The sequence below is a fragment of the Lutra lutra genome, chromosome 6 (genome assembly GCF_902655055.1).
Source record: "Lutra lutra chromosome 6, mLutLut1.2, whole genome shotgun sequence".
Taxonomy (NCBI): domain Eukaryota; kingdom Metazoa; phylum Chordata; class Mammalia; order Carnivora; family Mustelidae; genus Lutra; species Lutra lutra.
In genome coordinates, this window is record NC_062283.1 from 34,253,604 (window position 1) to 34,277,508 (window position 23,905).

General features: G+C 49.2%; 1 protein-coding gene across 6 annotated transcripts in view; it reads left to right on the forward strand.

Moving 5' to 3' along the window:
• ZNF76 (zinc finger protein 76) overlaps positions 1 to 23,187 on the forward strand; it is a 31,758-nt gene extending 8,571 nt beyond the window's left edge. For 2 of the 6 annotated variants that reach the window (XM_047733558.1, XM_047733559.1), the window contains exons 2-14: positions 10,059 to 10,227; positions 14,309 to 14,389; positions 14,499 to 14,576; positions 15,704 to 15,903; positions 18,315 to 18,431; positions 18,754 to 18,829; positions 19,376 to 19,501; positions 19,604 to 19,783; positions 20,523 to 20,756; positions 20,851 to 21,014; positions 21,725 to 21,889; positions 22,398 to 22,511; positions 22,935 to 23,187. In XM_047733558.1, coding sequence (XP_047589514.1) covers positions 10,155 to 10,227; positions 14,309 to 14,389; positions 14,499 to 14,576; positions 15,704 to 15,903; positions 18,315 to 18,431; positions 18,754 to 18,829; positions 19,376 to 19,501; positions 19,604 to 19,783; positions 20,523 to 20,756; positions 20,851 to 21,014; positions 21,725 to 21,889; positions 22,398 to 22,511; positions 22,935 to 23,039 — 1,713 coding nt within the window. In that variant the 5' untranslated portion in view covers positions 10,059 to 10,154 and the 3' untranslated portion in view covers positions 23,040 to 23,187. Of the gene's footprint in view, positions 1 to 10,010; positions 10,228 to 14,308; positions 14,390 to 14,498; positions 14,577 to 15,703; positions 15,904 to 18,314; positions 18,432 to 18,753; positions 18,830 to 19,375; positions 19,502 to 19,603; positions 19,784 to 20,522; positions 20,757 to 20,850; positions 21,015 to 21,724; positions 21,903 to 22,397; positions 22,512 to 22,934 lie in introns of those variants that run through there. The other 4 variants (XM_047733561.1, XM_047733560.1, XM_047733562.1 and 1 more) reach the window with 4 other exon arrangements.
• Positions 23,188 to 23,905: the final 718 nt, after the last annotated feature.

A 23,905-nucleotide genomic window follows, 5' to 3' on the forward strand; every position in this document is an offset into this window, starting at 1 on the left:
ATAACCGCCAGACCTCCGGTGGTTAGAAGAAAGGAAAATCCTAGAGGAAGGAGTTCTCTACCTCAGTCCTTAGACTAGCGTGAATTAAAGGAGAAATAGATGTCTTTTTCTGCAGGACTTGGCAGGGACAAGATGCAGCTAGTGATGGGAGGGCTGCGGGGGGGAATAAAGGGAGACCCCCGAGAGGGAGGAGCTGATAACCAGGCAAATACATTTAGTGTCCACTGGAGAAGTACCTCTCGGCTCCATGCTGGTTTCTTTTCATTTCAGCGACTTTATCTTTTTTAAAGGTTACACCTCTTCCTTTTAGCGCACCTGTTCTTCTCTTTTTGGACTCTCTCACTCTTAACCTCACTTGGAGTTAAGGTGTCCACAAGTTGAAACTGGATGAGTGTTGAACCTTATGTCTTGTTTCATTTAATGTTCGTTTGTTCACTTTCCTCCATTCATCCAGATGGGCTTCATGGTTCTTGTCTGAAAGGCTTAAACAAGCACCCTGTGCAAGTAGCTCTGTTTTCTGTGTATTCTTTTTGTAGAATGAATTATGAAGACAAGGTTCTTAGATCTCAGATCCTGAGCCTTCCCCGGTGGGGTTAAGCATTCATGTCTGTCCTCTGGAGAGCCTGGAGCAGTCTCTAGTGCCGTGTCTATTGCAATGTCCGTTTGTGCCTGCCTCCTGGCTTCACTAACGTTGATGGTTGGATTTTTTTTTTTTTTTAATTAACAGACTTTATTTCTTAGAGCATTTGTAGGCTTATAGAAAAATTGAATAGAAAATGCAGAGTTCCTGGGGCGCCTGGGTGGGTCAGGTTAAATGATTTGGTCATGATTCCGGGATCCTGCGATCAAACTCTGCTTTGGGCTCCCTGCTCAGTGGACAGTTTGTTTCTCCCTCTTCCTCTCTCTCTGCCCCTCCCCCAGCTCGTGCTCTGGCTCATTTTTTCTCAAGTAAAATCTTTAAAAAAAAAAGAAAAAAAGAGAGAGAGAGCGCGCCTGGGTGGCTCAGTCGGTTAAGCATCTGCCTTCAGCTCAGGTCATGATCCCAGAGTCCTGGGATGAAGTCCCGCATCAGGCTCCTTGCTCAGCGGAGACCCTGCTTCTCCCTCTGCCTGCTGTACACTCTTTCTCTCTCTGACTGATAAACAAATAAATAAATAAATAAAATCTTTTTTAAGAAAAGAAAAGAATATACAGAGAGTTCTTATTTACCCCCCTTTATGCCCCAGTTCCCGGTTTTCCCTATCAATAACGTCTTACATTGGTGTGGTGTATTTGCTACAATTGATGAACTAATATTGATGCATTATTAGTAACCAACGTTCATAGTTTACATTATAGTTCACTCTTTGTGCTGTCTATTCTATGGGATTTGACAAATACATGATGTCAGGTATATGTCCACCGTTACAGAACCGCTCCACTGACCTAAAAATGCCCTGCACTCCATTTGCACATCCCTCCTCTCCCACTCCCTATACCCCATGGCAACCACTGATATAATTCGTGTCTCTCTAGTTTTGCCTTTTCCCGAAGTCATATAGTTGGAACCATACTGTGTGTAGCCTTTTCAGATGGGCTTCTTCCACTAAAATGCATGTAAGTTTCCTCTATGTCTTTTCGTGACTTAATAGCTCATTTCTTTTTTATCACCGGAAAATATTCCATTGTCTGGGTGTACCCCAGTTTGTTTATTCAAGGACATCTCCGTTGCTTCCAGCTTTTGGCAATGATGAATAAACTGCTATAGACATCCATATGCAGGTTTTCTGTGGGCGTAAGTTCTCAACCCATTTAAAAGTAGGAATGCTGGATTGTTTGGTAAGACTGTTTGATTTTGTAGGGACCTGCCAAACTGCCTTGCAGTACCATTTTGCATCCCCACCAGTAATGAATGAAAGTTTCTGTTCCTCCACATCCTTGCCAGCATTTAGTGTTATTGCTGTTTTGGATTTGGGCTATTATGATAGGTGTGTGGTGGTATCTCATTGTCTGTTGGATGTTAATACTTCTCCTTTGATTTATGGTAATGGGATAAGTATAATACCACCATAATTACTTTCTTGTACTTTAATTATTAATGAGAGAGCAAGCACCTTTTTTGTATTATTTATTTACTACTAGTGTTTTTCCCTGTATGAATTCATACTCTAATCTTTTTTTAATTTTATTTTATTTATTTATTTGACAGACAGAAATCACAAGTAGACAGAGAGGCAGGCAGAGAGGGGGGGAGGCAGGCTTCCCGCTGAGCAGAGCCCGATGTGGGGCTCGATCCCAGGACCCTGAGATCATGACCCTGAGCCAAAGGCAGTGGCTTAACCCACTGAGCCACCCAGGCGCCCCTTCATACTCTAATCTTATTCCAGTGGGAATTTGATACTGTTCTTGGAAGTTTGTGTCTGTATGTGTGGTTTTTTTTTCCACCCAATTTTTTTTATTGTGGCAAAATGTACGTAACATAAAATTGACCGTCTTAACCACTTTTAAGTGTACGTTTAAGTTACATGTGTTTTTAATATCATGTCTTATATTTTCTTTAATATTTTCCCTTAATATTGATTTTTTTTAAAACCTAACTCTTCTTTTGACTTGATTTTCATTTGCTTCAAAAGCAAAAACGATCTCTTCTTCCTAGCTGAGATTTGGATATTGTTCCATTTTGATGAATTGATGGAATAAATTTAACCTTTTAGTCCCGAGGTGATGTTTTTAAGTAATGTGATGCTTCTAAATGAGTATGATGATCGAGTCCCTCCTGATGGCTGATGGCATGTTTCATTTTCAAATAGCCCTTCCATGGGTGCCTAGGCAGCTCAGTCAGTTAAGTGTCTGTCTTGGGTCCAGGGATTTCTGCTCAGCGGGGAGCCTGATTCTCCCTCTCCCTCTGCCTGCCACTCCGCCTGCTTGTGTACTCTCCCTCTCTCTGTCAAAGAAATAATAACATCTTTAAAAAGAAAATAGCCCTTCCCAAGCCAGCAGTGACCCCAGAAACAAGTCAGATATAACTTGATAATCTTTGTATTAATTTGTGTATTGCAGTAGAGCATACCCTTAGGTTCACCTTTCCAAAAAGACTTTATTCTAGATTTTTCTTTCCATGGACTGAAGGTGGGTTTGAAACTCAGCCATGATTATATGTTTGGTGGTTTATAAACTAAGGTGTTAAAACTCACCCTAGACTTAGGACTAAAAATTAGGTTTTTAAGTTACCTATTTTAGTTTAAATGAATTCTGTTCTTCCGTAAAAGAGTCTACATTTTCATTGCCCTTATGGAACTAAAAATAATCCACTTTGCCTAATTACTCTCTTTTCTGTGATTAATTCAAATCTAAAAAATTGTAGTAGCCAAATAGGAACCATGCTAAAAAGTGATCTGGGCTTTTAAAATCAGTGTGCTTTTTTTTGCAAAGAGATGTTTAGCTGATGTTTTAAATGTGCCTTGTGTTAATGCAAGTTTCTGTTACTAATTTCCTGTTTTCTCTTTACTGTTTGGAAACCCACAGAACCAAGCCTGTTTCAGTAGGGGTTTTGTGTGTGCATTGGTCTTTTTCTATAATAACAAATACTGAATCATTTTACTACAGCTCTTCCAAATCTGGCTCTCATTTGTTTGCTACTTGACTTGCTCAGCCTCTGTCTCTCCCAACCTAATGTCACTTTGTCCTCTCTGAGCAGTTTTGTTTATTTCCAAATGACGAGTTTTCTGAGTGAAAATTAAGTCTTCCTTGCCTCCCCCCCCACCAAAGCTGAACATTCTTCTCTTTCCAAGCAAATGTTTTGATTTATTTTTCTTTTTATTCCTTCCTTTCTTTCTCTCTCCCTCCCTTTCTTTTCTTTTTTCTTTTCGCTTCTAAATACAATTATCCTCTGGGCTGGCTGAAGCAGGACACAGAAAGCCTTATTCCGAATGTCTGAGGGGTTCGGACTAGCAGAAAATGATGGAAGAGTGAACAGGTGCCTGTAGTCAAGGCAGCCTTGCTCTGGTCTGTGTCAGATGAGATCTGACCATGCCAAAGTGAAGCACAAATTTATGGCTACCATCTAATTTTCTGTCTTTCGTGGCCCCTATCTTTCTGCTTTGAGGAGACAATTGAAGCACATCTTGTTTCATAGAAAGACCTAAAGATCCAAAGTATCCAAAAAACTTTTCTAAATGTTCTCTCTCCCCGATAAATGATAATTTACATTTTTTACATTAGGAGACATATATGTATTATGAAGCCATAGGGCTCTTCCCTGCATCAGAGCCAACAATAGGTTAAGTTTATTTTAAAATGCAACAAACAGAGAAGCTGGCTGCAAGTTCTGGAAGAGTCCAGAGTACTCCCTATTCATCCCTACCCATTGTCATGGCTCTTCTCTCCCATCCCCGCCCACCATCCCCAGTCTATCTCTCCCTTACACCCAGCTTAGGTCACTGGGGAGCTGACAAATCTTTTGCCCTACAAGGAGAAACAGAGCAGCTGCCCCTGCTCCCTCTCCGTCCTTGCTCAGAAGGCCACCAGAGTTATGAATCTGAAATGTCAAGTGCGGGCAGGAAATGCACAGTCACAGCTGTCCTGAGGCAGCGACAGGCCTCTCTTTGGCTCTGCTAGTATCTCTGTTGCTAGTTTAGTAGCAGCACAGAAGGATTGCGAGGAAAGCATCATTCCACAAAGGAAAGGGAGAAACATGGCCATCAGACATGCGTACACACCTAGCAGCCACAGAGCGCCTTCTCCCGACCTGTGGTCAGTCTCTGGTGGAAGGCAGCACCAGAGATCAGGAAGGGCTGGAGAGCCAGAGTGGACCACTTATAAAGGCTTATATTATGGGCTTAGGGAGGAAAATGGAACATTTAGCCTGGACATGAGGACATGTAAAGGGAGTAGAGATTTGTTTTCTTTTGAGTGTAAGAAGCCTTATTTTGGGAAATGTGGCTTCTAGCTCTTCCCTCTTTCCATTGTGGTCAGGTCCAGGAGGACTGGATTTAAGTTACGGTGGATGACAGCAAAGTTAAACAATCAGTAGTCAAGTGTTTTGTGTCAGCCTGGATTGGCAGAAGGAAGAAATGCACTGTGTATTGAGAGGGACGGGCCGGGGCCGGCCAGCCTGGCTTGGAATCCTGGCTTCCACTCTTCCCTGGCTGTGGGACCTTGGAATAAATGACTCTGCCTCTAAGCTTCAGTCACCTCATCCGTAAAGTGGGAATAATGATCTAATTTCTTCGTAGGGTTATTTTTAAGATTAAAAGAGTTAATATAGGTAAAGCACTTTGAACAATGGCTGGCACTCTTCAGGGCTGTCTGTGTGGTAAATATAATTAGCACGAGCAGTGGGAAGGGTTTTAGGGACTTCCAGGGCAGCACTTCACCTTACGGCTCAGAAGGCGGTCGCAGGAGACAGAATTGAGATTAGAAGCCATTTCTGCAGACTTCTAGTCTACGGCATTGCCACTCTTTAGCTACTTTTTAGAAATGCCTGTCACTTCGAAAGCACTTCCCTTTCTGTTCCTCTTGCATCCCTCCTCCTCAGGGCCAGTTTTTCTAGGGTACTTCTTATGTGCCAACACTGCTAAATGCTGACATATGTGACTTTATTTAACCCTTACAGCAACCTTTGGAGAAGGTGCTGTTAGTAGCCCCATTTTTTTTTTTTTTACAAGTGGCATCTGAAGCTCAGAGAGGTTCAGTGACTTGCCCAAGTGTACACAGCTTCAAAGAGGTAGAGCCTGGGATAGAGCCAGGCTGTCTGACTCCAGAACCCGTGTTGGTAAGTGTGCCACGGATTTTCCTCTGAAAGTCCCAGTAGAGTACAGATGTGCTCAATTAAACCAACCGTTGCTACAGGAGCCAGCTCTAAAGATTTGAGGCCATTTTGTAATCCTGTTTCAACCTATAATTGGCTTTGTTTTCAGACCTGGGTCTCATGTGTGTCCTTACTCTGACAGTGCTGTTAACAGAAACAGGTTACCAAAAGAATTTCTCTCCCTGCTTAAGACTCTGAAAGTTGAGAGTCATGGAGCAGACCAAGAGAGACCAGGACCAGAACTTGTGGTTATCAGGGCTCTCAGCAAGGTTGGGGTCACTGCCAGGATCCTAGTAGACAGGATAAGATGGGTCAGTTGCCAGAATTCCCATCTACAGCAGTGGTCCTTTACCTTTAATCCCTGTAAGATGCTCATGCAATCTTTAAACTCCCTTCTTGTCAGAAAAATGCATAAGCTTGCACACCAAAATAGTGTTTTCAGGTGGCTTTAGCTAAAAATGTACTAGGCCGCACAATAATAATGATAATAATAATAAGTATTTAAGAACATACTCTGGAGCCAGACGGCCTGGATTCAAAATCCTCCTCTTGCATTTACTAGCTGTGCAACCTTGAGCCAAGTTACTTAGTGTCTCGGGCTTCAATTCCCTCAAATATAAAATGAGGATAATCACAGTATTTAATTACTGGATCTTTGTGAGGATTAAATGAGTTGCTATGTATAAAACACCCAGTACACTGTTCCTTTACAGCACTGTTCACTATTACTGCTCGTAGTAGTGTAGCCATTCAGTAAATATTTATGGGCAGAATGAATGAATAATTCTAGCGGGGATGCTAAGTCTAAAGTAGAACATCCCAGCCAGCGTGTCAAAAGTGGGCTATAGTTATGTAAAGATACTGACCAGCTCAGCCCTTGGGGCTGCCAGAGCCCCAGCTGGTTGCTCCTGGCTTCAAGCAGCAGCATCTGCCACATACGAACATCCTTCTCTCTGGCTGCCCTGACATGAAAACAGTTTGGGCAGCACTGACTGAGAAGATCCGTCCGCAGATAGTTGAGTACGAAGTAGGCAGTCCAGATCCCAAGTCCAGGGGAATTCTGTGGTTGGGCGGCAGTGGGATCTTTTTTTTTTTTTTTTTTTTTTTTAAAGATTTAATTTATTTATTTGACAGAGAGATCACAAGTAGGCAGAGAGGCAGGCAGAGAGAGAGGAGGAAGCAGGCTCCCTGCTGAGCAGAAAGCCCGATGTGGGGCTCGAACCCAGGACCTGGGATCATGACCTGAGCTGAAGGCAGCGGCTTAACCCACTGAGCCACCCAGGCGCCCCCGGCAGTGGGATCTTAACTGCTAAACCTTGAACAAAGCTTCACAACTGTGGGCTCTGGCTCAAGTAGGGTGAATGCCAAGGCAAAGGAAGCCCTGCCAGGAGGATGCCCAGCAGGCCCCTCCTTGCACACAAGGACCCCGTGAGTCACTGCATGAGGATTTGCAGAGCGCCCACAGTGAACCAGAAACCAGGCTGGAGCCCAAAGTCCTGTGTGGGCAACAGATGTGAAAAGGACAGTGATGAGTACTGGAGGAGAGATGACTGTAGGAGTGTGAGTGCTAGGAAGAGGTAGCACTGAGGAGTTCTGATCATGGAAGTGATGGATTTAGGTTTATACTTTTTTTTTCTCCCCAAAGATTGTATTTATTAGAGCATGAGTCAGGGAGGGGGCGGGGAGAGGGAGAAGCAGATTCCCTGCTGACCAGGGAACCTGACATGGGGCTCAATCCCAGGACCCCGAGATCACAACCTGAGCTGAAGGCAGATGCTTAACTCACTGAGCCACTTAGGTGCCCCTGTGCTTTTTTTTTTAGTCACTCTGACACAGTATTACAAAATGCCTAGGAAACAGGCAAGGGTTTATTTGAGGACATACGTTAGGAGGCTCTCAGAGTAGTTGAGATGTGAGAGGTGATACTCATCCAAAGTAAGTACATAGACTTCTTAAGCTTTTTAAAATTGTTTTTAATTGAGGTATAGTTGATGTACAACATGATATTTAAGTTTTAGATATGCAACATAATGACTTAATATTTGCGTGTATTCCGAAATGATCACCACAGTTAGTTTGGTTAATATCCATCACCCTACGTAATTACAGATTGTTTTCTTGAGTTGGGAATTTTCAAGATTTATTCTAGCAACAAGTCAGATATGCAATTCCGTATTATTAACTATGGTCCCCATGCTATCATGCTATACCTTACATCCCCATGACTTACTTATTTTGTAACTGGAAGTTTGTACCTTTAACTCTCTTGATCCATTTTGCCTATCCCTAACCCCTGCCTCTGGCAACCACCAATCTGTTCTCTGTACCTATGAGTTTGGGTGTTTTTGGTTTTTTTTTTTTTTTAATATTCCATGAGTGAGATCACATGGCATTTGTATTTGACTTATTTCACTTAGCATGCTACCATCTTGGTCCATCCATGTTGTCACAGAAGGCAAGATTCCCCTTTTTTTGGTGACTAAATAGTATCCTGTTGTACATATGCACTACAGTTTCTTTATCCATTCATCCATCCATGGACACTGAAGTTGTTTCCAGGCCTTGGCTATTGTAAATAATGCTGAATGTGTGTGTCTTTTCGAGTCAGTGTTTTTATTTTCTTTGGACAGATACCCAGAAGTGGAACTGCTGGATCAAATGGTAGTTTTATTTTTAAGTTTTTGAGGAACCTCCATATCATTTTCCAATTTACACCAATTTCCATTCCCGCCAACAGTGCACAAGGGTTCCCTTTTCTCCACAACCTCCCCAACACTTGCTATTTTGTGTCTTTTTGATAATAGGCATTCTAACAGGTGGTATCTCATTGTGGCTTTGATTTGCATTTCTCTCATGATTAGGGATGTTGAGCATCTTTTCATGTACCTGTTGGCCATTTGGGTGTCTTCTTTGAAAAATGTCAATTCAGATCCTCTGCCTGGTTTTTAATTGAATTGTTTGGGGTTTTTGCTATTAAGTTGTATGAGCTGTTCATATCTCCTGGATATTAACCCCTTATCAGATATGTGATTTTCTCCCTTTCTGTAGGTTGCCTTTTCATTTTGTTGGTGGTTTCCTTCACTGACCAGGAACTTTTTTAGTTTGATGTAGTCCCACTTGTTTATTTTCGCTTTTGTTTCCTTTGCTTTCGGTGTCAAATTATTTGGCCAAAAAATTATGGCCAAGACCATGTCGGAGAGCTTACCACCTATGTTTTTTTCTAGAAGTTCTATAGTTTCTTCATTCAAATGTTTAATCCCTTTTGTGTTAATTTTTGTGTATGGTGTCAGGTAGTGGTGTATCTGGACTTTTGAGGGAAAAGGAGGAATCAAGGATAACCCCACCCATTATGGGTATCTGGGAATGCCAGCCCAGGGATAGGGATACTGGAAGAGGAACAGTTCCAGGGAGCACATCGTGAGTCTGTTGGGGCTCATTCTGTTTGTGATGCCTGTGGGATGTTCACTGACGATGGTCAACAAGGCCAGTGGTTAGATTGAGCTGAGCGTAGGAGAGCTGTCAGAATGTGTAGAGATGTGATGTGTGCTCCCCAGAACCAGCAGCACTGGGACTGGCAGCCTGCCTTTAATGGGGCTTCCTCCTAAGGAGAGTTTTTTTTTTTTTTTTTTTAATTTATTTATTTGACAGAGAGATCACAAGCAGGCAGAGAGGCAGGCAGAGAAAGGAGGAAGCAGGCTCCCTGCTGAGCAGAGAGCCCGACGAGGGGCTCGATCCCAGGACTCCGAGATCATGACCCGAGCCGAAGGCAGCGGCCCAACCCACTGAGCCACCCAGGCGCCCCAGGAGAGTTAGTTTAAAGATTTTACTTATTTGTTTGAGAGAGACAGAGAGAGCAAGCAGAAGCAGGGAGAGGGGCAGGGGGAGAGTGAGAAGCAGACACCCCCACTGAGCAGGGAGCCTGACGTGGGGCTTGATCCCAAGACCTTGAGATCATGACCTGAGCTGAAGGCAGGTGCTTAATGGACTGAGCCACCCAGGTGCCCCAGGAGACTGAGTTTAAAAGTGGGTTTTGATCAGTGAATCTTACTTTACAACCAGTTTGGCTGGCGTGCTTCTGTTGTATGCTCAACTTTTAGAAATTCTTTAATATTTCTATCTTGAACCTTCTTCACAAAAGCAAACATAGTTCTATACTTTGAAGAATTCATTTTCCTTTCTTCTTAGCTGGCCTCATTCACTCTTTCTTTATGTATCCTTGTAGCAGGAGGAAGCTGTGCAGCTCCTAATGTGACACTGTCCATTTTCTCAGACTTGTGACCCAGAAGGAAATCTCTGACCTCAGCTGTGGCTCTTGGTGCTGTCCAGAAGCCAACTTCATGTCTGAGTGTACGAGTAGCAGTTTGCCATGGAGAGCTTGGGGCTGCAAACGGTGACCCTCAGTGATGGGACGACAGCCTATGTCCAGCAAGCTGTCAAAGGTGAGTATTTCCAGGTACCCCAGAATCTCATCCTGTCGCCCAGCCTCTGGAGAGGAATGTCCCATTCTCAGAGTCTCACCACCACTGTGCCCTCCTGCTTTCATGCCACAACTTACTCAGCAGGAGAATTTCATGAGGTCACTGACAAAAAGGGAACTCTTTAAAAGAAAATGCCATTGAGGCAGGCCAGCCTAGAAAATCTGACTAGCCCAGCTGAAGGAACCAAGACCTTTGAAAGACAGAATTTCTTATGTGCGGTAAGTAGTTCATAAATATTTCTGGAAATGAATGAACACCGTGTTGGTTATATGACTTTCTGCTTTTCAAATAAATTCCCTGTCCAGTTTCTGGGTGCTCTCTAGGAACTTTCAAGTAAGTTAAGCCATGTACAGAGGGGGACACCCAAGCATAGATCTCATGCCTTAGGTCCTAGTAAGGTTCTCAGAATAAAAATATAAGGGTATACACTTAAATTTGAATTGGAAAAAAAAAAAAACTGAATTGCAGATAGACAATGAATAATTTTATAGTACAAGTATATCCCAAATACTGCATGGGATAGATATGTATAAACATGAGATTAAGCACTAAAACTACTAAAATAATGGGGCACCTGGGTGACTTAGTTGGTTAAGTGTCTGCCTTAGGCTTGGGTTGTGATCCAGGGTTTCTGGGATCAAGCCCCATGTTGGGCTTCCTGCTCAGTGAGGAGTTTGCTTCTCCCTTTCCCTCTGCCCCTGCTTGTGAGCTCTCTCTCTTTCTCTCTCAAATAAATAAATGAAATCTTAAAAAATATAAAATAAAACAAACGTAATAAAACAATAACACTAAGTACTGAAAAAGAATTGGCTTTTTATCTGAAATTTGGAATCACCTGAAATTCCACTCTCTCTGCAACTTAAAATCAAGGTGTGTTGTAAAGTCAGAACTGAGTGTCACTGAAGGACAGGGCCTTCGGGCCAGGGACGCTCACTGCTCGGACAGCCTCCTTTCTCACCAGCATTCTCAGGCATGCCAGATGGCCTGCCTGTCCTCCTCGGACAGCACTGGGCCAACATCGCCTCACTCCTGCGCTTTATTTTGCCTCTTCTGGACTCTGAGCACCACCGTCCTCGTGAATGTGCGTCATTGCAACATTGCCTGCCTACGTTTCAACACGTTGTGCAAGCGTATGTCAGTTCCCAAAAGAAATTGTCTGTTGATTTTATTTTAAATTGTCTGCTTCCTGATGATGTTGGAGAGGCCCCTTAATCTCATCAGTAAGCTCTTTCCCTAAGACAGTGTTGGGGTGGGGAGGGTTGCCTTCTGGAAAGGTTTTTTTGTCAAGAGCTGTCCATGATATGTGGGCCTGGTTTGCTTCGTCCATCCACTTGAGAGCAGCACTTCTCTAGAATATTTTGGAAGCTTGAAACTCTTTGCAGACTCCCTATCACGGGTCTTGCCCCTTTGCGGCAGGCGCAGCAGGATGAGACAGAAGAATGGAAGTATGGAAATGACCGTGTATGAATGAATGGTCAAGTGGCCACACTTGGCCTGAGAAAGCCACCCTGTTTTCCTAGGTCTTTCCCTTTCATGTGTGGGTCTCCCTGCATCCCCACACCCCCACCCTGTCTCTCTCTCTCTCCTCTCTGTTCTCTGGCTGCTTCGTGGCGCCACAGCGTGTGCGCACACAGACTCACAATTGATTTCACACTCCTGAGGGGGGAGTAGGCCTTCGGGAACCAGGACCACACTGTCCTAGACGGCATCTCTCCCCTGCAGTGAGCTCCTCTGAAGCTCGTGACCAGGGCACTGTCCTTGTCAGCAGCCCTCTCTCTTTGGGGCCAGCTTAGGCAGCTCTAAAAGTTTATCAGATTTGTTGGTCATCAGGGTGAACATAAAATGTGTTATTCAAGCCCAACATTTTTGAGAGTGGGAGAGTGTCCTGCGAACCAAAATGCACTGGGGCCAACGGGAACATACGGCCGCCTCTCCATCAAGGGACATGAAGACCGTGTCAGCCAGCCATCCTTCCCGCCTGGCCCTTCGCATTGTCGTCTCTGCTGTGAGAGGGGATTCTAGGTTGAAATCTTGTCTCAAGTAACCCTTCTCAACCTTTGGTCTTGTGCCTTGAAGCAGCAGTGGCTGTGCCAGCAGAAACTCTGGTTCTGCTCTCAGAACCCCGAGTGCAGTGCCCTGGCCGTGACAGAGAAGGCGTCAAATGCAGGGAAGCCCATGGCTCGCTAATGGGTGGAGGTGAGGGGGTCCCACGCCCTCTGCTAACTGCCTTTCTCCTCCTTCTTACCTTTGTCTCTGCCTCACCGGTCTCTAGCTAAGTTGTAAAACTGTGGGTTACTGACCCAAGAAGACGGCGTGGAGGCAAGTTTGGGAATTTTTCTGAGGGAAAGATAGCAGAGTTAGGCCAGAAGCAGCTGCCTGGTCTTTTTCCCACATCATCAGAGCTCAAATTGCTAAACCTGAAACTTGGGAAGAATGGAGTAAGCAAACCACTTGTTAGGAACTCTTCCCTCTCCCTTCTTACCTTTCTTCCTTCTTTCCCCTCATCCTGGGAAACTCACTGGATGTCAGGAGAGGCCTGTCTAATCCTATATTATTTGTCAGAGAGAGAGTGCGCACAAGCAAGGGGAACAGCAGGCGGAGGGAGAAGCAGGCTCCCTGCTGAACAAGAAGCCCGATTTGGGACTCGATCCCAGGACCCCGGGATCATAACCTGAGTGGAAGGCAGACAATTAACTGACTCAGCCACCCAGGGATCCCTGTCTAATCCTAATTCTAAACCAAAGAGCCTGTTGCTCTTGTAAGTGCTTCCCAGTAAGCTTCCCCTCAACCCTCCACTTTCTCTGAAAATAAATAAATGAAAATTTTAAAAAGAAAAAAAAAGTGCTTCCCAGTAAAGATCTGAGGTAAAGGAAGAGTAATATCTCAGGAACTCTGGAGTCTTGTTATGTTTTATACTGCTTGTTGTCTTAGGTGAGTCATCTTTTAATTAGGAAAATGAAATGAAAACGTCAGAGATGAGTGAAGGAGATGTTCCCCACGGTAGCAGTGGAACAGGCCTAGATAACAAGCCATAGCACGGCAGTTGCGTCCACATTAGCTCCCCGTTGCTTTATTTTCTGTTTCTTCTAAAATGGAGATCGGGTTTCTGATGATAAAAGCTAAGGCTTGGGGCTCCTGGGGGGCGCAGTCGGTTGGGCATCCAACTTTTGGTTTCCGCTCAGGTCATGATCTCAGGGTCGCAGGATCGAGCCCCACGATAGGTTCCATGCTTAGCATGGAAGTCTGCTAAAGTTCTCTCTCTCTCCTCTTTCTGCCCCTCCCCTGCCACTCGCCCTCTATCAAATAAATAATTCTTTAAAAAAAAAAAAAAAAAGGCTTACTGAGGGCTGACCACCCACGTTCCTGACATTGTTTTACATTCCTTAATCCATTTAACCCTCACAGCAACCCAGTGACAGAAACACAGTTTTTAATCCTCTTTTCAAGAGGGGGGAAACTGAGGCACAGAAAAGTTACATAAACTGTTGTAGAACACACAGCTAGTCAGAGGTAGAGCTGAAACTCAAACCCAGGACCCCTGGACAGTTCCAGAACCACTTGCTTTTAACCACAAGCTATACTGCCTTATTAGACAGTCTAGTTCCGGGCATACTGCACAGTGGGAGACAAGGAATGTATTTCATTTTGTTAGTTCAGTTAGAGTGCCGAATTTCGACCCACTGAGGTCTTTCCACGTTTCAGGGGCTTTTTTGTTCTCTATTTAGATCATTCTCGGCAGCTCACCGTTAGGCTGGAAGTCCCCACTTCACCGGACATGGATGGAATAATAAATGAAGGTGCTCCTCCTTGAGTAGAGGAAGGGAATCTGTTGGGGGCTCTAGGGTTCCTCATGGTGGGATGTCTTCACCCCTGGTACATCTGAGGCCCAGGCCTAGGGAGTCAAGGAGCAGGGGACGTAGGGCATGTCACCCATGCTTAGAAATGCAAACTGTGCCTCAAACAGACCTCTTCGAGAAGCAGGCAGGTGTCCCTTGACCCTCTTCAGGGCCTGAACTGCTTCTCTACGTTTCCACCTTCACAGGAGAGAAGCTGCTGGAAGGGCAAGTGATCCAGCTCGAGGACGGGACCACTGCATACATTCACCAAGTGACGGTGCAGAAAGGTGAGGGCACCCCAAGACACCCCAGCCTCCTGGAGGCCAGGCAGCACCCACGAGGGAGGGCTGGGATGGCATCAAGCTCCAGAGAAAAGCAAGATTGCTCTCCTTACAGAAGCTCTCTCCTTCGAGGATGGACAGCCTGTGCAGCTGGAAGATGGCAGCATGGCCTACATACACCGCACACCCAAAGGTGGGGTCACAGTCATCATGACTGGTAGGATGGAAGGGAGGCAGAATTGGCTGAAGTTGGGGCATGGCCGTGGGAGCTGCAGTGCCCAAGCTCGATGGGATTAGCAGGCTCACCTACCTTTCCTGGTGCCCACCCTTGGAGCGGCAATTTCCGCCTCCGGGAAACTGAGCCCCTGGGCTCACAAGCATGGGCCTCAATGGTGGCTTTGTCTCTAACACAGCTGCAAAGTCTCGGGGCTTTAAACAGGACCCAAGGATATCATCCAAGGCCAGCAGTAAAGATTTTAGTAACATTTAAGACTGAAGTCTCTAAGTACTGAGGAATAATGATTTATTCCTTCTGCCAGTAGTTTCTTGAGCAACGACTGCATGCCAGGCCTTGCTCTAGGTGTGGTGTATACAAGTGAGGACAAAGGCAGGCACTGTCCCTGCTCTCCTAGAGGCTAGTGGGGGAGACAGAAGTGAGACGAACGGTCACCAAAGAACTGATCATCATAAGCAGAGATCAGCTCAGGGAGGGCTTCTCTGCGAAGGTGACGCTCAGGCTGAGTGCTGAAGGGTAGACTTAGCTGGAGGAAGAGGGATGGCAGGGAACAGAAGGAACAGCATGTGAGGCTCAGAGATGGGAGGAGGAAGAATGGCATGTTTCATTCCATGCTAGGAGCCAGGGGGGCGGGGGGAGTGAGGTAGGTAAGACGAGAGAGGCAGGGCCCAGGATGTCAAGATAAGGGTTGGTTGTTGGTCTTTATCCTGAGACTGGTAGGAAGTGGTAGAACCATCAGGTAACATGATCTCCTCTGTGTCCTGCAAAGATCTCTCTGGATGGTGTGTGGCCTAGAGATAATTGGAGGGCTACCAGTTAGGAGGTTCTTATGGTCATGAAGGTGAAGCTGATGATGGTCCCCTCGGGTCCTCAGGGACCTTGTGAGTTCCCAGAGCTGCAAAGGAGACCTTTTTCTTGGGAGTCAGCCCCTGAAGAAGGGTCAGCCAGAGTGACTCACCAAGGGGGTGACCAGGAGATGCTGAAGGCTTCCTTGGCATATGTGCCTTTTGTTACCTTAAAGCCAGGGTGCCTGCCATATGCCTTGCCCTTGTGCGGCCTCAGGACTAACCGCATGTTCCCTGCAGAGGGCTATGACCCCAGCGCCCTGGAAGCTGTCCAGCTGGAAGACGGCTCCACTGCCTACATTCACCACCCCTTGGCTGTGCCAGCAGACAGCGCCATCCTGGCCGTGCAGACGGAGGTGGGCTTGGAGGACCTGGCCACGGAGGATGACGAGGGCTTCACTGCAGACACAGTGGTGGCCCTGGAGCAGTACGCCAGCAAGGTGAGCTCGCCAAGCCTGACGTGGCCCGTCCACTCCCTTGGCCACCTGACCGCCACCACTGTAGGGGACAAGAGCTCTCCTATGACTCCCCTTCTTGCCCCTTCACACCGGCTCCCCCGACGTGTCTCTTACATCACCGTCCAGAGCGCACATGACAGCATGACTGGGGCCACCGACCGTTGTTGACGCTCCCTCTAGTGTATGCCATCTCTGCCGAGGGAAGGTGGCTGCAAGGGACCGTGACAGCTGTACGGTGGCGACTTAGAGCCAGCGACTTTTATCAGTTTTCTGGGCCACCGAGTTCAGCTGGTCTCGGATTTATTTGTTCTTGGCAACTCATGTAGTCATTTGGGGACGTAACCTCAGTAGGCAGTGGCAGGGGTAGATGCGGCAGAGCAGCTGGGATTCTTGGACCACGGGGCCCGTACCATAGGTCAGCTATGAGGGAGGAAGAGCTGGGCTCTCCCGGGGTCAATCAGCGCTGTCTCTGCCAGAGTGGTGGTCCTGCCCACGGGGGATGGGGGCAATGAGATCTGTGAGCATGCCAGACCGGGGGCACCCTCCCTGGGGTGAAAACGGCAGGGCTCCCCGGGCCACAGATGTTACCCGAAGATTTGGGGGGGGCAATTGTTTTTATAATAAGACTATGCCGCAGTATCAGAGGAGAAGAGGAAACTCTCGTGTCTTTCCAACATGAAGCACAAAACTCGATAGAAGACTGCTTTGGGCTTTGAATCACAAGCCCTGAGAGCTGCTACTATCTAGTCTGACCTTGAGTGAGTCATTCCGCTCCCAGGCCTTAGCTCGCGCCTCTGAGAGGATGAGACAGGACTAGATGACCTCAGAGGTCACATCCAACCCTGAAGTTCCTTGATTCCCTGAGAACCAGTGAGGCATGGGAATGAAATCTGAACACCTGAGTGGGTTAGCCTGCCAAGCAGGCCTGGCCACCTGTGACACTGCCCCCCCTCCAATTCCAGCTGTTTAAGTGTCTGTGAAATTTTGTCAGCTACTTGACCCCCTGACCTGGAGCTGACAGACCTTGCCATGAATTTGGCCTCACCAATTCGTCTCCTACTTCCCATCCCTTCCAGAGTTCCATGTCAGGAGCTCCTGGGCAGGCCAAAGTGTCCTGGAAATGAAGACTAAGGGACAGTCCCAACAGGACCCTGCTCAGGAAAGCGGAAGAGCAGTAAAGGCTCCCTAAAGCCCCGGGGCAGGCGTGAAGTGGGTGGCTCCAGCAGTGTCCCTGAGAGAGATGACAAGGGAGGCCTTGGTGCTCCCAGTCAGCCAGCTAGGTGCTGTGGTTAGAGCTGAAACTCCTGGTGAGGACCTGCAGGCCCCTGTCCCAGGTGTTTCTGCAGTTTGCTGCTTGTACCTCACCCTGGTGAACCCAGGTTTCTGCAGTTTGCTGCTTGTACCTCACCCTGGTGAACCCAGGTGAGCCAGCAGGCCCCCTTGTTGATGCCCCTGCTGAGCACGGGCTTCCCACAGGGAGGGAGGGGGTCTCCTTACATCAGAGGATAACGGTGCCTGGAGCTGCAGCCTCCTAGGTGCATGTGGTCAAGAGTGGGGGTTGCTGGGGCACTTGGCTGGCTCAGTCAGTGGAGTGTGGGACTTCTGATCTTGGGGTTGTGGGTTCAAGTCCCATACTGGGTGTAGAGATTACTTAAAAATAAAATCTTAAGGGGCACCTGGGTGGCTCAAATGGCTAAGCATCTACCTTCGGCTCAGGTCATGATTCCGGGGTCCTGGGATTGAGTCCCACATCGGGCTCCATGCTTCTTAGGGAGCCTGCTTCGCTCTCTGCCTCTCTCTCTGGGTCTCTCATGAATAAATAACTAAAATCTTTTTTAAAAAATAAAATCTTAAGGAGTACCTGGGTGGCACAGTTGGTTGAGTGCCTGACTCTTGGTTTCAGCTCAGGTCATGATCTCAGTGTCCTGAGATTGAGGCTCCACGCTCAGCACGGAGTCTGTTTGAAATTCTCTTTCCCCCGCCCCTCCCCCGCCATGCTCCTTGCATGCCCCGCCCCCCTCATAAATAAACAAATATTTTTAAAATATATTTTTTTAAAGCCTAGCTTGGGGGTGGCCTGAATGGCCACCTTACCTAGCTGTCTGGGAGGTGACCTGTCTTCCATAGCTGTCATAGTCCCTGTGACATTGAGTCCTCCCTCTATCCTTGACAGGTGGGTGGGGACTCCACATGTCAGCCCTGTTTCCTCTGCAGAGTGCTTCGGTGCCTGTTTCCTGTCTGTCTCGGTCTGTCTCCCCCCATTGCCTTTCTCCCCCGGCAGGCTTAGCCCCACATGTTGGGTCATAAGCTGCCAGCTAGGGCCTCTATCTCACCTCTTCTCTCTCATCATTGAGGAGGATGCAGATAGGAACCTCAAGATTTTTCTTCCTCAGGTCCTGCATGACAGCCAGGTTCCCCATAATGGCAAAGGACAGCAGGTTGGGGACAGAGCATTCCGCTGTGGCTACAAAGGCTGTGGGCGTCTCTACACCACTGCTCATCACTTAAAGGTAAGGCTGTCATGCACACCTTTCAGCTTTACTGTTTTCCCCATCAGGCTGTAATTATACCTTCCTGCTTTGACTAGAACTGGTCCCTGCCCTATTGAAAGGAAGAGATGAGTGTACCAAAATGTCAGCCCAGGGGCCGGTGACAGGCATGAAGAGTGCAGGAAGGAAGAGAATCGGGGTGGGCCCCCTGGAGGAAGTGGCCTCTCACCTAAAGAGACAGAATAAAGGAGGTGGCCATTATTGATACTCTAAGCCCTAAAGACAACTGAAGAGCCCCTGCATACCCCAGTCCCCCTGATCCCGTGGTTGCTTATCCTCACAGGTGCACGAAAGAGCTCATACGGGTGACCGTCCGTACAGGTGTGATTTCCCCAGCTGTGGAAAAGCCTTTGCCACAGGTAACCTACCTGGAAGAAGACTAAAGGTAGACTGCTTCCACCTGAGGGTGGAAAGTTCTAGATTCACTTTGGGAATTTCCTGCCTTCCTGGAGCAACTGCTGCCCAAGTGCTCTGACTTGCAGGGCCCGTCTGGTAGAAACCCTGTTATTGGGGGCAACATAATCCCGGCCGGCAAAGGGATCAGCGGGGCTTGATAGAGAGACCCCCCCCCCATCCTCCATTGGCTGTGGAGTATTTGGGCCATGCGTCTCTCTGGACTTCATTTCCCCTTGGAAACCTCTAGCTGTGGCTCTCAGATATACATTCCAGAATGGCACCGGCTGCACGGAAGAGAGGAGGAGAGCAGCGTGGGCTTTTCCAGCCCCTCTGATCTGCCCGGGGCTGGGTAGGGATAGAGGCCGACACAGGCTTCTTGTGCTTGAGGAGCCATGGAGCCACACAGAGCCCACCTGAAGATGGAGAGCCTCTGAGTTAGGATAATGAGGCCGTGGAGGCTAAGGCTCCCTGGGGCGTTCTTCTCATCCCTCCCTCCCACCTACGGACAGGATATGGGCTGAAGAGCCATGTGCGTACCCACACTGGTGAAAAGCCATATAAGTGCCCAGAGGAGCTGTGCAGCAAGGCCTTCAAGACCTCAGGAGACCTGCAGAAGCATGTCCGGACCCACACCGGTAGGCCAGGCCTTGCCCTGTTCACACTGGGACCTGGAGCTCCTGACTCCGGCGCAATCCCCCTCCCTGAGCCAGCCCACCCCATGCACCCCATGTTCGCAGGTGAACGCCCATTCCGGTGCCCCTTCGAGGGCTGCGGCCGCTCCTTCACCACATCAAACATCCGCAAGGTACACGTGCGCACCCACACAGGCGAGCGGCCCTACACCTGCCCCGAGCCGCACTGTGGCCGCGGCTTCACCAGCGCCACCAACTACAAGAACCATGTGCGCATCCACACAGGTGGGCCAGCTGGCATGCGAGAAGCAACCCTTCTGAGGCCCCGGCCCTCTCGCCTCTGGGCTTTTGGCCTGAGATGTGTTCTCGACTCTGAGCCCCAAGCCCTCCTGCTGGCTGCTGCAGGCTGGCCTGTGGGTGGGGAGAGGGGGCTCAGTGGGTTCCTCCCTTTCCAGTCCGGTCCCGTCCAACAGGTCCCACTGGCCCTCTCCAGCTCCCTGCCACCTCCCTGCACCCACCCTGAGCTCTCCCCTTCTGACTGAGCTTCCAGGAAAAGGCCAGGGTCAGCCGTGATGGGGGAAAAGCAAACTGAAATGTCACCCTTAGCTCCTCCCCTCCTCCACTGTCCATATGACTCCTACATATGCTCGGCCTCCCCAATGTCACATTGCTTGTCCAGCCTTCTGTGTCATCTCTTGGCATACGTGTCCCCTCCCTCCCCCGTCACCCCTGCTATGTCAGTCCTCCCTTTCTATCTCTTGCCTCTCCTATTCACAACCTCCACCTTCACGAGCCCCGCCTCGTCCCCCCGCCAGTCCCTTCACGAGCCCCGGCCTTTGCTCTGGGCTCAGCGGGCCCACACTCCTGTCCCCTCCATTCTGCTGGCCGTCACCCCCAGCCATGTCTGTTGAGAGTCCCTGGTCTCAATCCCTCTCCTCCCCTGCCCTGCCCGCCCCCGCCCTGGCCCCTTAGCTGTCCCCTTGCCAGCCCCAGTTCCCGCCCCCTCACAGCCCAGTGTCCCCAGGGGAGAAGCCATATGTGTGCACGGTGCCAGGCTGCGGGAAGCGCTTCACCGAGTACTCGAGCCTGTACAAGCACCACGTGGTACACACGCACTGCAAGCCGTACACATGCAGTGCGTGTGGCAAGACCTACCGACAGACCTCCACGCTGGCCATGCACAAGCGCAGTGCCCACGGCGAGCTCGAGGCCACGGAGGAGAGTGAGCAGGCCCTGTACGAGCAGCAGCAGCTCGACGGTGAGGGCTCCGGGCAGGAGGTGAGAGCGGGGACGGGCCAGGTCTCCCCGGGGCCCGCCGGTGGCAGGTGTCAGCTCGGGCTCTCCTCTCGCAGCCGCCTGCGCCACCGAGGAGAGTCTGCCACCCAAACGCTCCCGAGTTGCCTACCTCTCAGAGGTAAAGGAAGAGGGCGATGATCTGCCAGCCCAGGTGGCCATGGTGACCGAGGAGGACGGGGCCCCCCAGGTGGCTCTGATCACTCAGGATGGCACCCAGCAGGTACAGGCCCTCGGGAGTGGGGGGGCGGGGTGGGGAAGGGGAAGGGTGTGCCACTGTGGCTGGTCCCCTTTCTCAGTCCGGGGACTCCCGAAGTTCTGACAGCTCCACCCCTGCCCAGGTTCTCTTTTTTGCCTCGTGGAGCTCAGAGAGCTAAGGCTCAGGGACCCAAGTCTTGTCAGCCAGCCCCTTCTCCTCAAGCTTCTACCTCAGCCTCTAGAACTTCGAGAGCAATTAGTAGCTTCCCTGTTTATGTGGAGGCCGACAGGTCCTGATCATCTGACTGAGACATTTCTCAAGAGAGGCGTGTTGATGTGGGGACCAGAGCATGGTGTGGGGTCTGGAGGCCGGGGTTTCTAGCCAGTGGTATGATAAGACCCTTGTCAGCACCCTTGCTGACAAGCATACCTCTGTCTTTTGGAGTTGACATGAGGATGAAATTTGGGGTGGAGACCCCAGACTGAATAGAAATGAGCTCCAAGGCAAAGTGGTGGTAAATAGGAGTGGTCAACAGAATTCTTCTACTATCTCCTTTAGGCAAATGAAGAACTGTTTTCCTTGCTTGTCCCTGTCCCCCTCCCCCTCTGTGACATGAAGCGAGTCTTCCAGCTTCTCAAGAAGCTAACCTTGTCTGTGAGCGCAGGTCCTCGTACCCAGGGGCTCTCAGACAGCCCACCACTGCACTCCCAGCTCATCTTCCTTCCTGTCGCCAGGTCAGCCTGTCCCCCGAAGACCTTCAGGCCCTGGGGAGTGCTATCAGCATGGTGACCCAGCACAGCAGCACCACCCTCACCATACCCAGTGAGGACGATGACCTTGCCACAGCTGGCACACATACGGTCACCATGGTCAGCGCTGATGGCACGCAGACGCAGCCCGTATGACCAGGCGGTTTGCTTGGGGTTTCTTGTTCTCTTGTCCTTCCTTTTTGTGGGGTGGGCATTAACGTGCCGGCCAGCCTCGTCCAGCCTTCTTATGGGGACCAAGATTTCCCCCCACGGCTCCTCTGTGTCATCAGTCCTCTGGAAAAGCGTTTCACTGGGGGTCAAGAGACAGTGTCTAAATCTTGATCTACCTCTAACTCAATTTGCCACCACAGGCAGGTCACTTTTCCACGGACTTCAGTCCATTTTCAAATGAGATTAAATTACCACTGGGTCTTTTGCAGCTCTGACCTTCTATGAATCCAAATCCCTAAATTCAGTCAGAGAAAAAATGCCACCTCACTCAGCTCTGAGCCCTGTGCTAATTAATCTGACCCATAATGGTTTTATCCATCCCCTTCTGGCTTGTTCTCGCCACCTTGCTTGAAAGGATTTTTATTTGGCTTGGGGGGAGGGAGAGTAACATAGATGGCTTGGAAAAATCTCATTATTTTATTTTCAGGTTACAATCATTACCTCTGGGGCTGTGGTGGCCGACGACTCAAGTGTAGGATCCCTCCATCACCAACAGGTGGCACTGTTGGCCACAGCCAACGGAACGCACATTGCCGTGCAGGTGGGTTGAGGTCCCAGAGCCTAGGAAAGGAGGGAATAAGGAGGGAATAAGGAGGGGAGAGGAAGGAGACAGAGATCTTGAAGAGAAGGGCATTCGGCCCGAAAAAGAATGCCAGGTGGTCTAAACCCTTTGTCTCTTTGTGCCTCCGTTTCTTCATCAGGAAAATAAGTGGGCTCAAGTAGATGATCACTGAGGTCCCCTCCAGCCAGTGATCCCCTTCTGTGAACAGGCCTCTCTCTCTGACCCGGGACCATTGGGACTCTATCAGCGAACTTGCCATTCACGGGGGCCCCACTGAGTGTTCAGTATGTGGCACTGGGTGGATGGAGGGGATTCAGCAAAGCAGGCCACATACTCACTAGCACTAGAGTCTGGTGGGGAGTGGCTGACTCTCTCCTTGCTTCTCTCCCCTCTTCTCCGCAGCTGGAGGAGCAGCAGACCTTAGAAGAGGCCATCAGCGTGGCCACTGCTGCCATGCAGCAAGGGGCCGTGACCCTGGAGGCCACAGAGTCAGAGAATGGCTGCTGAGTCCCAGGGGGCTGGATTCCACAGCGAGTTGGAGGAGGCCCCATGCCGCACAGGCATCCCTGCTCCAAGGGCCCGAGCTGTGGCCAACACTTGGAAGGTGGCCACAGAGGTCTCCGGGGAGAGATGGCGGCAGGAAAACAGCCTAAATGAAGGGGATGCCGGGGGCCCTGCTCCAGGGGAGGGCTGCACAGCTGGAATCAGAGGAGGGTGTCAGGAGCTAAAGAGGACAAGCTGATCACCAGGCTGCACTGGGGCATCCCCTCCTCAGAATCAGCTGGGTGCCCACTCTCCTTCCTCCAGAGAACACCCTTCCAACCTCTCAGTCCACTCCCCTTCTCAGATGGCAACTGGGACTGCTGTGGGGACTGGTCCTCTGTTCTGACTGGTTACCGCCCACCAGGGGAAGGGGCCACCTGGCCCAGCTCTCGGCCCAGCAGGAGCAGACCAGGCCCAGTGCTGCTCCTCCCAGCAATAACCACCTCCCTGGAAGCCTGCCAAGGTGCCTGGCCACTTGGCAGCAGGGTTTCCTGCCACCACAGAACCCTGTGGTTGGAGAAAAGGTGCCCAGCCCCACCCACCCCCAGCCGCCCCTCTCCTCTCCGCCAGAGAGGTAGGGAGTGGCCTTGTACATACTGGGGATTGGGTTGAATTTATTTTGGTTTGTTTTTTTTTTTTAATTCCATTTTGATAATTTTTTTCCTGCTCTGGTTGGTGGTGGCAAATGGGTGAATGAGTATTTAATAAAAGTTCCAAGTTTCCACCTGGGCCCCTGCTTCCCTCCTTTCGACTTTGGGCCCTGATACCAGGGCTGGTCGAATTAGGCTCCTAGCCCTGTATCCCTGGACCAACCCCACTGGGCCTCAGTG